The sequence below is a fragment of the Mastigoproctus giganteus genome, chromosome 7, assembly GCF_048544385.1.
Source record: "Mastigoproctus giganteus isolate SK-2022 chromosome 7, ASM4854438v1, whole genome shotgun sequence".
NCBI classification, from domain to species: Eukaryota; Metazoa; Arthropoda; class Arachnida; order Uropygi; family Thelyphonidae; genus Mastigoproctus; species Mastigoproctus giganteus.
In genome coordinates, this window is record NC_143581.1 from 158,506,502 (window position 1) to 158,523,326 (window position 16,825).

At 35.8% G+C, this 16,825-nt stretch overlaps 1 protein-coding gene across 1 annotated transcript in view; it reads right to left on the bottom strand.

Annotated features, from left to right (window-relative positions):
* The window catches only part of LOC150083280 (murinoglobulin-1-like), an 892,685-nt gene that overhangs the window by 703,620 nt on the left and 172,240 nt on the right, over positions 1-16,825 (bottom strand). The window contains exons 8-9 of the mRNA XM_090378459.1: positions 9,290-9,401; positions 5,266-5,377 (exon numbers count right to left, since the gene is read on the bottom strand). Of these exons, the coding sequence (XP_090234585.1) occupies positions 5,266-5,377; positions 9,290-9,401 (224 nt within the window). The remainder of the gene's footprint in view (positions 1-5,265; positions 5,378-9,289; positions 9,402-16,825) is intronic.

Sequence of the window (16,825 nt, forward strand, 5' to 3'; positions counted from 1 at the left end):
AATATAATGTGCATATCTGTGTGTTTCAACAGATTTTATATGTTAAGTACAGAGAAAGAAACTACCAAATTGAGACCGAACAGTAAATAAAAATATCAAACAAGATCAATGACATCAAGAAATAATCAAACATCTGTCTAGAATATACATATGTTTAACAGTTAAGCTAGAAGGCAGGAATAAACTAATATAGCTAAATAAAACCAAATGACTAGGTATATATATACAGGGTGTCTCAAAAATACACAGCATAACTTCAGGAATGAGTTCCTCATATGTAGACAATAAAAATATTTTATATCAACATAGTTCTGGAAATGCTTGGTTTCCAAGTTTTGAAGGTCTGTCTGTCTATGACACTTAACTGTTCACCTCACCTTATAGTAATTGTTCAAAATGTCCACCTTCTGCCTGAATACAGGCCTCACATCGACATCTCATGGACTCGTGAAGACAATGCCAAATTAGCAGGAGTGCTGTGGCTTGGGGTAGAACTGAAGGGGCAGTTCTACAAATCACAGCTGTACAAAATGTGCTACTTATTCAATGTTTGCAGATAACTGGAACAGGACAAGATACAGCCTGGAACAGGATGTGATAAAGGAGATATGTTCAGTGTAAAGAGTGTAAGGAAATTAAGGGTGAACTTGGCATTCTGATGGGCATTTATGAGAACTGGAAGAACAGGTAGATACCCTTGAAGGAACTAAAAGGGGAAGGGGGGCCATCAAGCTCTCAGCAGCCCACCTCAATGCCAAAGCTTACTCATGCATCAGGCAACACAGTGGCAACCCCCAACGCAGAATATTATGCACAGGTCCGACAAAAGGTAATTAATGTTGATAACTTTTTTTTTTTGTCAAGGAAATGGGAAATATATTGTGCAAAATAGATAGGTGGAATATAAGCAGTATATGTCTGCCAAGGGCAAAAGTTGTGTAGAGCTGATATTATCTTTTAAGGGCATGGAAAGTGACATACATATTAGCACTAATGATATTAAGAGTAGAAGACCCGAGGACTTACTTAACAAGTACTGGGCAAAGCACAAGTTAGGATTAAATTTGAAATTTTCTGCAATTCTGCCCAAACAGGATAGGAGGGAGTAAATGGTGAAAGCCTTGTTAATCAATTTGGCCTTGGAGAGACTGTGCAAGGCTCAAAATTTTTTCTAGCGTGGTCTGTGCTTGTTAACAGGAGAGACTGTTTTTACAGGGATGGGAGGGATTCTTGCACCCCTCCACTTAAATAGGAGGGGTGCAAGAATATTTAGAATATTTGCTGATACTATTGATGCAGTGTTAGATGAGTCAAAAACTGCTAGCTTGGAGGGATATATAGATTAAATGACTAATAACAGCCGCAGGCAGAAGTGAAAGTGATTCTTGTACTGCTCTGTTGGAAGATGTAGCAGCCGGAAAACAAGGTGTTTTAGTTTCATGGCCTACTGCAGGTCCTCATCTTACAAGCAAATACTAACAGCAACAATGAATGTATACTTGAATATACACTAATGCCAGGATCATAGTAAATAAATTTGATCAACTGGGTACTAGTTAAATCATCAAATGCACACGTAGGGATATTGGAGATGTAGTGTCACTCAGACATAAGGGATGCAAAATTTGAATATGGGGGAATGTAATATGTACAGAAAGGATGACAGGACAGGACAGGAGGGGAGAGGAGGCTTATACTCTTAATTAAGAAGCATATTTGATAGCAGGTTTGCATTATCTAGTAATAACCTTCATAACCTTCTAGATGATCTTGCAGTGCTTCTTTAACCAGTGCCTCCATTAATTTCCCTGGAACAGAAGTTAAACCAACAGGTCTATAATTACTTGTGTTGCCCTTTGATCCTCCTTTGTGATTGGGGTAAAATTTGCACATCTCCAGTCCATAGGTACCTCCTCTGAGTACAAGGAAGCTCTCATAATTATGGTTATGGGTTTGCTTACTTCCTTTGCTGCTGTATAACTGGACAGATCCCATCCACCCCAGGTGCCTTTTTTATGTTTATCTTCAACAATTTCTCCTCCACTTTACTTTCAGTTATTACAAAATCATCTAGCTCACTGCCAGAGTTTAATCCACCTCTGGCATTCCCCTCCCTGAATAACTCATGTGTGAATGTAGATGCAAAATACTCATTTAGTTTGTTAGCCACCTAAGCAGGATCATCAACAGTTGAACCATCAATATCCAGTGGACCAATCTGATTCATCCCTTTCCTTCTATAGTTTACATAGGTAAAGAACTCTTTTCTGTTTTTCTTTACATCCTTTGCCAAAGATTTCTCATAATCTGCCTTTGCCTTCCTAATCTCCTTTGTAACTTGGTTACAGACCAGCTTATACCTATCAAAGGCTTCCATGTCACCCATTAATTTATATGTATCCCATGCATTTTTATTCTCTGCCACACGTCTCATTAGTTCATCTGACACCCATTTAGGCCTAAACCTTGAACAATATTTCTTAGTTGGTATGAAAAGCCTAGTAGCTTCCAAGATTAATTCTTTGAATGCTTCCCATTTTGAATTTGCTGTTTCCTACTATTTCCAGTGGGACCAGTGCGTTCTGCCTTGGGGGTTGCCGCTGTGTTGCGTGATGATCAAGTGCAAGCTCTGGTGTTGATGTGGGCAGCTGGGGGGCTGCACTATAATAAACTATGATGTTTCATGACCTCATAAGAAACAACTTCAGTATTAAATACCTAGACTTTAGTAAAGCTTTTGATTTTGTAACCCATGGAAGGCTATTGTATAAAGGAGAAAATTAGAAATACAGGGAATACATTCAGGTGGATGGGGCAAGCTTAAAGGTAGGAAGCTCAAGGAAGTAATAAAGTTGCCTAACCTAGTCAAATTGCCTAAACTATAGGCAAGTTTGTGAAACTTTTACTAAACTACGAGACAAGCAATTTTTACTATATCAGAAACATACACTCATTTCAATACTGTTTCACATGATGAGAAAAAATAAATACATTCTGCAACATTCACAGTCCTTATAATTTCTGCTTTTGAAATTTCTTCAGTACTCATACGGCATTATTTGAAAGATCCTTCCAGAGCAAATATAATTTCACCTTCTAAATAAGAACAAGATGCAGATACAGAAGGTTTCATATTAAATTTATTTTGTTCTTTAAGCACAACTTGCTGTACTTTTCTTTTTTACCAGATTGAATGCTGTAAAAGTGGTATGTTGTTTGATAGGATATCTGTTTCATTTTTCATCATATTATAAGATATTAGTAGTTAATAAGTTACAAGAGGGAAGATACATGGGGAATCACATATCATCCCCCTTCCAACTTCCTAAGTCCTAATAACTTCTAAAGAAAAAAAAAACAAAAAACACTCTTACACCACGATTTTTAAAACTCCTAGCCTGACTTGTCAGGCTATACAGTATGAACAGACTCTGATCAAAAATTAATTATTCATTTTCTTGTGTCTTGGTTTTGTCTAGAATGCAAATATTTGCTAAAGTATTTCAGCATTATTTGATTTACCTGCAAAATAGCATTTTTTCTATAATCATAATTACCTAACTGTTCACTATGGCACCTCCGTAGCCAGGTGGGCAGGAGCAGCAGTGCGCAGCACACGCTTCTTGATTAGACCGGGGTTCAAGCCCATGATCACCAAATACGGAGGATGCAGAAAGGTCAGGGAATGACCACCGCACATCCCCGGAGCAATATGTCCTTAGTTGCTAATGCTCCTAAAAACCAAATAACAACAACAACTGTTTACTAAATGGCTTTAAGACCCATTTAGTGAACAGTTAAACAATTATGATATACACTTGCCCATATACAGTATGGGCAGGCATACTGATTGAAAATTGATTAGTCGTTTTGTTGTGTGGGAACAGCATATTTCACTGTTTTGTTTTTGTTTTGAATCAAATATTTGCTAAACTGTTCACAGCAGTATGTGAATTTCCTGCAAAATGATGTTCTTTTTCTTTAATCATAATTTTTCTATAATCATAATTACTTAACTATTTACTAGCTGGCTTACTTTTATTGATTTAATAGTGGCCGTATAAGTAAAGCCGGTGCAAATTCTGCTGTAAGCAATAAAACCATTGTGTTAATTGCTGTTAAATTCTGCTGACAGCAAAAATATATGACAGAACAAGTAAGTCCTCCTAACTTCATATAATTTCATAACTTTGAAAAGCTTTAAAAAATCTGTGGTAAATTTCAGCTGTTTTTCACAAAACAATAAAAAACAACAGGCTCAACTTCATACAAAACAACTAATGCTTATTACACATGAATTGTACATTGATGATGGAATAAACATATGCATAGCCAAAATACAGTATGCATGTTGCTGAAACATTCAGTTAGTAAGCACATTATTTTGCATGATAGCTGAAATTTCTCTCTATTTGTTTAACACAAAAAAGATAAATAGAAGGAAATTAAGTTTTTTATAGGCATATTTAATGAAAAAAAAGTATACATAGAAATTATATAAAAATAGGTGTCCTAAATAGCAGGTAAATGCAAATGCTGATTTTCCTGCTATTTCCTAAATAGCAGTAAAATGCAACATCAAGTTCAATAAAAGTTTTTCAACAGAATGATCAGTCCTGTCAACCAACAGTCGAACACCATCAATGAGATGATTGGTAAACTAATTGACCCATGGTTAAATCATTCTATGCATCAAATGTCCTGTTGATGAACTGTCTTGCCCAACTGTTTGGGTCCAGTAAATTGTTTTCCCACCATTCCTAATGTCAAAGATTTTCTTGATCAAAATGCACACTTCAATCAATATTTCACCATTCTGAATACATCAATCACCAACCTTTTGTCCTTGACTATTGTGGTTTAGTTACAGAGTTTCATTTGGAAGCACAAGCTATCATTTCACTAAATTTTGACCAACCTATTGCAGAAGGAGTCTTTCCTTCTATGTTATATCTCTTCTACAGTATATGTCTCTCCTTCTATTATATAAGCTTGTAAGTTTCAGTAAGCATTATCAAACTTATTCCTATTAAACAAAACAAATTTATTTATTTATTTAAATAAATTAAAATAAAAGACAGAATCCAATATACTGAGCTCTGTTTTTGTTGTTTTTTAATGAACTAAAAATTCAGTACTTATTATAAAATACAGCAAAGAGAATTTGGATGGATATGTGGATGAATTTTGTATCTATAGAATTTTAAAAAATCCAATATATTATAGATACAAATGTATATATATCTATAATATGAATGTAATTACCTGTAGAATTTTCTGTAACTTCAGCAAAAATTTCAATTATTCTGTAACTAAAGTCTCTGACATCCAGCAAGAGATCAGCTGCTCTAATAATGAAGTCATAGCATCCTGAAAGCTGAAAATAAAAAAATACCTTAAATTTATTATCCTCCCCCCCCCCAATATCCACATTAATCTTTCTTAATTAATATTCTTTACTTAAACATTCTTAATTTGTGATAAATAGAGATAGTTATTTATTTGTTTCATATGAAGTTAGAATTAGCATTAGCAGAGGCATATGATGCAAGAAAGAAAGCTTAAAAAACTTCCCATTTCGCCCATCCATTCTCTCCAAATGTTTCTCTAGTTCGGCCGTTAACTTATTTAAATAGTTAACCTCCACTACAACAGATGAAAGTTTGTTCCAACCATCAACCACCCCCTGGATAAAGGCAAATTTTTGCACATCTATTCTACAACTGTCTTTCTTAAATTTGAATTTATGTACCCTGAGGTGAGCAATTTGGGCAAGAGGAAGAATACATTCAGCATTGAGCTTGCTCAAACCATTCAAGGCCTTATACACCTCAATTAGATCATCTCACAGTCTCATGAACCTGCAATTTGCAGAACTTAAGCCTTTCTACCAACCCTCAACAATCTCGTTGGGCTCCTCTGTACTCGTTCCAGCAGCTCTACATCTTTCCTAAAATGAGGCCTCCAGACCTGTAAACAGTACTCAAGGTGTGTGGCCTGCCATTGACTTATACAATGAGACAATCACCCTCTTATTACTGTTTGCAAAATTCCTGAATATCATTGACAAGACACCATGAGTTACTATTGCAGCCTGTCTGCACTGCTCAGAAAACTTTTTAAGTAATGATACCTTTAGGTGGCAATGATGTGGGATTTGAGGAAAGGATAGTTGCAAACTGAGGAAGGATGGTTGGGTTGCAGAATAAATGAGTGGAAGTGTGCCTTTAGCCAGCAGGTGGTTGATTTCTGGAACAAATTTCTATCTGTTGTTGTTGTTGTGGAAGTAGATAGCTTAAATAAATTTAAGGAAGAACTAGACAAACTATTGGAGGGGATGGATAGGTGAAATGGGAAGGGGTTTTTTTTTTTTTTTTTTTTTGGTTGATGCTGTAGTAGTGGCATGTGATGCAAGAAAGCAAGTGTATGAGCTTATGCAACATCAGCCAAAAAAAAAAAAAAAAAAAAACACACCATTCCCTCCAAATGCATGTCCAGTTCCTCCTTAAATTTATTTAACCTATCAACTTCCACAACGACAGATGGATGTTTATTCCAGCAATTAACCACCCGCTGGTTAAAGCAAATTTCTGCACATCTATTCTACATCTGTCTTTTCTTAATTTGAATTTATGGCCCCTTAGGTTCATAATCTGAACAAGTGTAAGGATCCCGTCAGAATTCAGCATGCTCAACCCATTCAAGGCCTTATACACCTCAATCAGATCACCGTGCAGGTGCCTAAGTCTCCAGCCACTGCAATTTGCAGAACTTAAGCCTCTCTTGTTAAGAGGATCCCTTCATTCCCCTCACTGCTATATAAGCTTGCTTTCTTGCATTATTAGTCATTACTAATATTAATACTATTTATCCAAAGAAATTTAAAAAATGGGAAAGCCTATCACAAGATGACTGTGATAGGCTTAGCCATTTTTCAAATTTCAATTGTACCAACTGATGTTGTTTAAAATGCAAATTCTAAATGGGAAGTGTTCAGGGAGGAAGTACTAGTGACTACAATGCTTTTTATACCAACTAAGAGATATTGTAAAAGATTCAAATCAAAATAGATGTCAGATGAACTGGTGGGTTTAATGGTAGAGAAGAGAAATGCATGAGATTATTCTCAGAAGACAGAGTCCTACAGTAAGTACAAACTAGACTAATCAAGTTACACTCACAGGTTAGTCATACTGAGGCAGATTATGAACAGTCTTTAGATAAGGGTACAAAGAAAAATAGCAAGGAATATATGAAATGCTATCATTACAGGACTAGCTGTGGTTTTGGGATAGTGTGCATGGTCACAAATTTGAAAATTGCAAGACTGAGCCTGTATGCAATCACAAAAATTGCACAGCCCATTGTTAGCTGCTGCACTATTATGTTAGATGCAATAAAACAGTTACAACAAAGCTGTAAGGTCTTCCGGCCTCAGCCATCCAGTATATAAATGGGCATTTATTTATTTATTTATCAGAAGAAAAGGGATAAACCACATCCATCCAATGGATATCAACGGCATAACTATTAAATGATCCTGTACAGGCTGTTGACAAACTGAATAAATATTTTACATCTACATTCACACATGACATTTTTAAGCAAAAAGTTAGCAGACTATCAAATACTAATTGTAAATTAAATGATTTTATAATAAGTGAAAGAAAGGTGGAAGAGAAATTTCTGCAACTAAAAGTGAACAAAACAACTGGTGCTGATGGAATCTATCCAATTATATTAAAAGTAAATGAAACTTTAAAAGAGATATTTTACCTTTAGCCATAATAATGAGAACAACCACAGTTTAAGGGGAAGTTTCTGCAGATTGGAGTTATGTAACTATATCTCCTAATCCACAAGGATGGTTCAAAGAGTGAAAAGGACACAGATCTGTACATATGATATCTGTGCCAGAGAAAATAATGGAATCAGAAAAATAATACAGGATCATCAAGATTGGCATACAGTCATAAGGGAATCAGAGTACAGGTTTGTTGAAGGGAGACCATGCTTGTCCAATCTGATTTAGCTATAAGGTCATCATAAAGGAAATGGATGTAAAGAATAATTTTGATACATTTAGATTTCAGTAAAGCCTTTGATACTATACTATACTATACTATACGTAAGATATTTTTATATATTGGAGCAATTTTGCTTTAGCAGCAAGTCACTATAATCGATAAAGAGATGGTTGGGTGGGCACCTCCGTAGCCAGAAGCAGCAGTATGTAGCACACATTTCTTGATTAGACCGGGGTTCGAGCCCATGACCACCAAACACGGAGGATGCGGAAAGGTCAGGGAATGACCACCACATATCCCCGGAGCAACGTGGGCTTAGTTGCTAATGCTCCTAAAAAAAAAACAAATAACATAATAATAATAATAACATGGTTGGGTGGTTTAAATGGCCACTGCTCACAGACTAATATGACGACTGGGGTAACACGAGGGTCAGTGGTGGGCCCTTACCATTTTTTTAATATGTATTAATTATAATATTGATGTAGGTATTTCAAATCTGATGTCTAAGTTTGCTGATTATGCAAAAGGTCAGCATGTTGGTTAGGGGAATTAATAATCAGCAATAATCAATAATATTTCAAGATGACCTAGATAAACTAGGTAAGTGGGCAGAAAAATGACATATGAGGTTAAACATTGATAAATGAAAGGTACTAACATTTCAGTAGCAGCAATAATTATAAATTGACATACCATTTGAGTAGCACCAAACTCAAGGTATTTGAAAAACAAAAAGATTGTACAGTCCAACATTAAGTTCTGTTAAAAGCAGAAACAGGATGCTAGAACAGCTCATGGAGCTCTGTCAATAATATATAAGCACTTTGCCAACAGAGACAAAGAAGTAATTCCCCTGTATAATGCAATGGTTAGGCAACAACTAAAATACGGTTTAGAAACTTTATTTCAGGAGAAACAATGGATCTGCTGTACAGAGAAGAGAAATAAAATTAACTGAGAGCACCAAATGTTATTCTTACCAATAAATACCGTGGTTCTGTATATTGCAGTTTCGGGAAAGTATGCATCTGCACAATGATCTAATTGAATTGTATGAGGCTTTTGCTGATGGCATCTTTACTGTGGAAATGGATAGTCTGAGTAACTTTAAAGAAGGCTGAGACAAATTATTAGAAGGAATGGGCAAATTAAATAGGCTTTTTTTTTTTTTTTTTTGGCTGGTGCTGCATAAACTTTGTTTCCTTGCATGATGTTGCCAATACTAATATTAATTCCCAATTAACTTAATCAATACTTACTAGAACTGCAACTTCAACAGATGGCAAATCTTTATGCTTTTTCTCCCACTGATACTTTTGATAAGTAATACGAGCTTTTAACATACCGTCAAGCATTTTTCCATAGGTATATCTAAAATAAATAAAATTAGCTCTGATTACAGAATAAGAATCCATGAAAATATTTTCCCCTTCTAAACAGAATTTTTGCTTATTAAATCGCAATATTAGGATATAGGTATATAAAAGCAATTTAGTAAAAAAATGTAAAAAGGAAAAAATGGGAAAAAAACAAATAAATTTCTAAAAAAAAAAAAAAAAACAGAGAGCGAGAGAGAGAGAGAGAGAGAGAGAGAGAGAGAGAGAATATAAAATTATTTACTCCAGTTGGTTGTTAAGAATAACTTGATCCATTAGAAGAAATTGCTAAGGCTAATACACATGCTTATCTTTACTATACTATACAAAATAAATGGAGGGTGAAAAATCACAAATCCAAATGAGTTATTTTAGATACTGCACAATTCAAGGTCAACATGATTTTTTGCAATGGATTCAGGAAATATTCAAATTTAAAGTATGGCATCTCACAATGTCCTGCATATTGTCAGGAGCACAAGAGTTGTAATTAATATTTGATATAGAGAAACAGCTTCTCTCATCACCATATTTTCTAAGTAAGTGCATAAAATGTTTTCATTATCCGTACAAAATAAGGCATCAGTTGTCCTGTAACACTACTGGAGTTTATTCAAGAGATGTATAATAGAGAAACAGTTCCTTTTCCTTGCACTGTTCTTTAGCCCATAAGCATCTTCTCTTTGAGTACAAAATAGCTCACAATTTAACTTATTTATTTTTTTTTGTGCTTCTGCGTGGCTTAACTCTCATGATTTTAACAACACCTTTAATTCACTAATATTGATCAAAAACTAATTTTTATCAATATTACTGAATCAAACCCCAGGGGCTCACACATCTGGTGAGTATGGGCTTGGCACAACCAGGGTCGTTAGCTGGATATCATCATCATTCTCTTTCTTGGTGATTCCCTTCTATTTTTGACACACTCTCTCTCTCTCTCTCTCTCTCTCTCTCTCTCTCTCTCTCTCTCTCTCTCTCTCTCTCTCTCTCTCTCTCAGGGTAACTTGGGAATTTTTTTTTTTTTTTTTGACTGGTGCAGCATAAGCTTCAGGTTTCCTTGGACCATGTAGCTAATAATAATAACTAAGTTCAACTTTATTGCACAATATGTAGTGTGGACTCTGCAATAAAAAATGTGTATATAAGCCTTCAAAAACTGCCAGTTTTATGCAACCAGTATTATACACTAAAATTATCTTCAAATGAAATCATTTTAGTGAGGCATTCCAATATTATGAAAATTGGGAATGTATTGTGAGAAGGACATGACAGTATTTGTTGAAAAAATATTGTTAAAAAGAAGAAACACTAGTAAACCATGTGAATTACTTTTAAGTAGAATTCATTTTTCTAAAAAATGAAATTACCGAAATTTCATTAGTGTGCATGTGTGTTTACCCTTGCTCCTAAAGACTTCTCATAATCTGATTTAGAATGCCCAATGACCTGATTAATTTACAATCACCTCGTGCATTTTCCTTCTTTGCCACCATGATGATCACTTCAGAATATGTCAGCTGGATACAAAACTGATATTCCTGTTTCTATTCTGGCACAATCACTAGGTTAGAGAAGTTTAAAATGAATTATTTTTGATGATGAATAAAATCATTAACCAAATATAACAGTTGTGCAGGCTTGAACCATGGTTCACTCGCACTTGACCACTCAGCTAAGTCAGGCCTAATGATGTTACTATTGTTAGGATTATCAGTTATTTACAAATGAGGAAAGGAAACAAGTTCGTGCAGCATCAAGAAAAATAAAATTTTTACAAATTAATCTGTTCATCCCATCTAACAATCTGTCCAATCCTTGAAATCTATTCCTACTATAAATGATACTTCCATTACACCAGATAGAAGTTCATTCCAAAAATGAATTATTATCTAGCTGAAGGCATATTTCTTCACATCTAAATAAAATTTCATATGTCACTCTTTTAGAAAAATTTGTCAAGCCCTCTTAAATTTCATTACAATCGGACAATAGAAATCCAGCAATTATTATTATTCTTTTTTTTTTTTTCATACATGTCAATAGGCTATTCATCTACCATATATAGTAGCTGAAGCACTGGATATTATGTTTTTTTGCACTGAATGGAGGAACAAAAGGGAATATAGTAGATACACAGAAACAAAATGTTCTCAGTTCAGGAATAAAAGCCATTGCTCTTTTTGCTCCTTTCTTTTTTATTGTTATAAATCATGAATTATTACTATTTGCTAATGTGAAATATAACTGATAGGCACATTAACTAACTAGTTTCAATTTAAATTTATATCTTTGTGTATGTGTTCCCTGAGAAATAGTAAAGATTCCAACAGCATTTAATTTACACACCCTTTTTGAAAGCAATAAACACATCATTTAGGTTTACAAAATAGCTAGTTTGCAGATACTGCAATTTATAAAAACCAAAGTCATTCTTCACATGATTACCTCCCAGTGGCAGTCCTAGGATTTTATAAATGGAAGGGGGCTAAAGCGGTTAACGGTAGGGGCAAAAATAGGAGTCGTCTGAAGAATCATTAAGCTTTAATCATCATGTAGCAGTAAAAAATCCATATCATTTTGACCACGGGGGGGGCTATAGCCCATTTAGCCCCTACCTGGGACCACCACTGATACCTCCCAAATAATTTTGTTGCTCTGCTTTGCACCATTTCTAACACACAATGTCCTTCCCAAAATCAGGTTTCCAAATATATTTTAACCATTGCTTTAAACGTGGAAATAATCACCTTGTTGTCCCTAATACAAAATTCCTGTATATCAATGATAGAACTTAATGAGCTGTCCAAGCAACCTTAGAGAACTTCATGTTGGACTGTACAATTACCCCTATGTCCTTCTCATTACCAACCACAAATACAGGAACTCCCTGACTTACGTAATACTCGACTTATGGAAATTTGACTTTACGTAAGTTTTTGCCTGCCGGTGCAAACTTACAAAAAAATTGCGAAAACATATTTTGCATCGTGAAAATATCATAATGTGAACCCAATAACACATTGCATTTTTTTTTTTTTTTTTTTTTTTGTAATTTGTAATTTGGAAGTTTAAAATTTTGCTATATTACTAAGCTATTTATCTCTCTAAAAGTCATTTTTATAATGGAAATTGCACTACCCTTTCATCGTTATCATTATAAGAATCAATTTTGAACGCCTTTTTGATATTTTTCTAAAACACATTTCTGGAGTTCACTATCATAAAACAGAATAGGAAAGCCCTAGTAAATTCAATCTTATTGCATTTGCAATAATACTGATAACTGCAATTGTGTGGGTTTTTATGCTATTATGGTGAAATTATGGTGTGTTCCCCTTCACTGAAATCTTCAATCATATAAAAGCAAATTTTCAGAAACCTTCATTCCTATTTACGTATTACAATGATGAAGGGAAAGCGACCAAGGAAAAGTGCAAGTGGTGGTAGTGCCACGAAACAAAATTGATTTAGAAATGAAGATGAAAATGATTAAGAAGTACGAAGCAGGACAAATAAAAAAGAAATTGACAAATATTTGTATTGTTGCAATCATACTTACTGCAGTAGTAACTGCAGGAAGTATGATTGTGATGTCATACTATTCAAAAATTCTAAAAAGTTAGAATTCGAGATTTAGTACCGGTCACAAAATATGCATCATGCGTTCTAATCACACTACTAGTGAGTGCTCGGCACAGACCAGTGGGGCGTCTCCATAGCCAGGTGGGCAGGAGCAGCAGTGCGTAGCACACGCTTCTTGATTAGACCGGGGTTCGAGCCTGTGCCCACCAAATACGGAGGATGCGGAAAAGTCAGGGAATGACCACCGCATTTCCTGGAGCAATATGGCCTTAGTTGCTAATGCTCCTAAAAACCAAATAACAAACAAACAGACCAGTGCTGTGAGTGTTGGAAGCACCTCTGGGGGAAGCTGTGGATGGTGTCACTTCCGTGACCGATCAGATTTACTTAGTAGGTACCCCAAAGGATGCTTCACATCAAAAGGTCGGCAAAACTGTGAACCCATTGTTAAAATATTCAGAGCTCACCAATGCCCAGAATGCTGACAACATGAACTTTTTGGCGGACAGTGGGGTTGGGGATGAAGGATTCTGTTAATATTAGTATCAAGTATCTTGCTCAAGTATTACCTGTTCAAACTCTAATAGTTTGTCTGGTCTTTCAATTTATTCAAGCTACCCACTTCAACAACAACATGGCAGACATTTGTTCCAACAATCAATCACCTGCTGGTTAAAGGCAAATTGCTGCACATCTATTCTGCCAATCCTTCCTCACCATGAATTTATAACTCCCCTCCCTCATGTGTGTAGTCTGAGCAAGAGGAAGGAACTGAGCTTACTCAACAATTTAAAGCCTTAAAGACCTCAATCAGATCACCTCACAGATGACTAATCTCCACACACTGCAATTTGCAGAACTGCAACCTTTCATTGTAAGAGAATACTTTCGTTCTCCCTCTCCCCACTCACTAATCTCATTACTCACCTCTGCACCCATTCCAACAGATCCACATCCTTCCTAAAATGAAGATTCCAGTCATGTAAGCAGTACTCAAGATGTGGCCTAACCATGGCCTTATACAACAGGATAATCATCTCCTTAACCCTGCTGGCAAAATTCCTGTATATCACTGACAGAACCCTATGAGCTGTCTAACAGACATCCTGCACTGCTCAGAGAACTTCCTGTCTGACTGCACAATTGCAGACAGGTCTGTTTTCATTCTCTGCTACCTTGAGTGTGGCACCACACTGTTGGTATGTTAATCTGGGATATTACCCGTATGAAGTACCTTGTCAAGATTAAACTTCAATTGCCACTTCTTGGCCAATTTGTCTAATTTTTCTAAATATTGTTGCAGTAGCATACATTGGTTGTTGTCATTAACCAGCTGTAGATAAGCTCTTTCAGCCAACATTTGTCATCTGCAAACTTAGATATTAAGCTGTTTTTAAAATATTGTATTAAGATGTGTTTGAAACTGCAATAGAGCATCCAATCAGATTAGTCAGACAAGATCGATCCTTAACAAATCCAACCTGTGACTACCATATAACTGCATTCCTGTCTGGATTGTTGTGCATTTCTTCTTTAACCAGCCTTTAATTATTTTCCATTATTTTCTCTGGAAAACAGAAGTCAAGCTAACAATTCATGTCACCCTTTGATCCCTCTTTGTAAATTGGGGATATATTGGTATATCTCCAATCCATAGGGACCTCCACTGAATCCAAGTATGTTCTCATAATTATGGCTAACAGTTTGCTTACCTCCTTTCCTACCTCTCTCAATATAATCAGTAGATCCCATTCACCCCCTAAGTTCCTTTTTATATTTAGATTCGACAATTTCTCTTCCAATTTTCTCTCAGTTATCACAAAATCATTAGGCACCCTGTTAAAATCTGATGAACTTCTGGCATCTAATCCCTATAAAGTTCCTCATGTTTGGGAATGTAGATGCATAATACCTATTCAGTCTCTCAGAAGCCTCAGCAGGATCATCAGCAGTTAAACTATTCATATCTAGCAGATCAGTGTGGTTCATTTCTTTATTTCTAGTGCTTACATAAACAAAAATGTCATTGCTGCTTCTTTTGCATTCTTTCCATAAACTTCTTGTAATCTGCTTTAGTTTGCTCAACCTCCTCCTCCTCCTCCTCAATTGTGACTTGATTTCAGACTAGGTTATATTTTACTACATGCTTCTGTATAACCTGATAATTTACAAGCACTCTATGCATTTTTTTTTCTTTGCCACTAGCCTCAGGTCATCTGACACCATTTATGTCTAAACCTTGAACAGTATCTCTTAGTTGGTATTAAAGAACAGCAGCTTCTATAATTACTTCCACAAATGTTCACAACACCAGCTGGCTTCCATTTTCTAGTCACATCGACCCAGCTGGTCGAGATGTTGAGGCTTTTGCAATTACTAACGACCTTGCACAGATTGTTTATTTACCTACAAGAATACCAGACAATCCTAATCATACAGCCAACATGCTTGATCTTTTTCTCACAAACAACCCTTCTAAGTACACAGTCGAAAGATTAATTATTTTTTATTGCACTAGCAATAAAAAATTTTATAAAGTAAGATTATTTTATTTGTTGTTTGAGAGGTCCTTTAGGCACTTCAGATCACAACTTGGTGACTGTCTCTTCTCCAATGGAGCCTTTATCTCATGGCTAATCCCAACCTCATGTTGTTTGGCATTACAAGAATGCAAAATGGGATAACCTGCAAGATTTATTTTCTTATTTTCCTTGGTCGGATTACTGTTTCAAAACTTCTGATGTCAATGTTTGCTCGGATCGTGTCAGTGAAATTATTCTTGCAGGGATGGAATCCTTTATCCCACACTCCAATTTAAAATCTCGTCCTTTATCTAAACCTTGGTTTTCCAATAAATGTACTAAGGCAAATGTACAAGAGAAGAATGTTTCATATCATAATTGGCTTCTTTCTAATTCTTCCGTTTCATTTTCTGCCAACACCAAAGCTCGCAACAATTGTAAACCAGTTATTAATCAGTCCAAACTAGAGTTTGAACAGGCTAAGAGTAGAAAACTTGTTTCTTGCCGTAATGGTAGCTGGCCATTCTGGTCACTTGCTAAAACTATTGGCCACAACTTTTGCCCATCTCTGCTCCCACCTCTGTCCAAACCAAATGGTTTTGTTGTCACTTCAGCCAAGGATAAAGCTGACCTGCTAGCATCCCATTTTTCTTCCAACTCATGTATTAATGATCTTGGTAAAACACCTCCCACCATTCCCAACACGCGCCATTCAATGCCTCCTCTAGTCTTCCGTCAAAAGGATGTCAGAAGGATTTTGACGAATCTTGATGCTAAGAAAGCTCCAGGTCTCGATGGTATTTCTCCACTTCTTCTCAAAACCTGTGCTCCTGAACTTACTCCTATTCTTTGCTGCCTTTGTTCACTTTCTTCTCCCACCATTCCCAACACGCGCCATTCAATGCCTCCTCTAGTCTTCCGTCAAAAGGATGTCAGAAGGATTTTGACGAATCTTGATGCTAAGAAAGCTCCAGGTCTCGATGGTATTTCTCCACTTCTTCTCAAAACCTGTGCTCCTGAACTTACTCCTATTCTTTGCTGCCTTTGTTCACTTTCTTATTCCAAAGGTGTTTTTCCTTCTGCTTGGAAATTTGCTCATATCCAGCCAGTTCCTAAAAAGTTTGGCAAATTCATCCCATCCAATTATCATCCCATTGCAATTACTTCTACTCTTTCTAAAGTAATGGAGAAATCAATTAACCACCAACTCTTAAACTACCTAAAAACCTTCCGCCTGATCAACGACCACCAATATGGATTCTGTCAGCATTGATCCACTGGTGATATTCTGGCTTATGTTACCCATTAA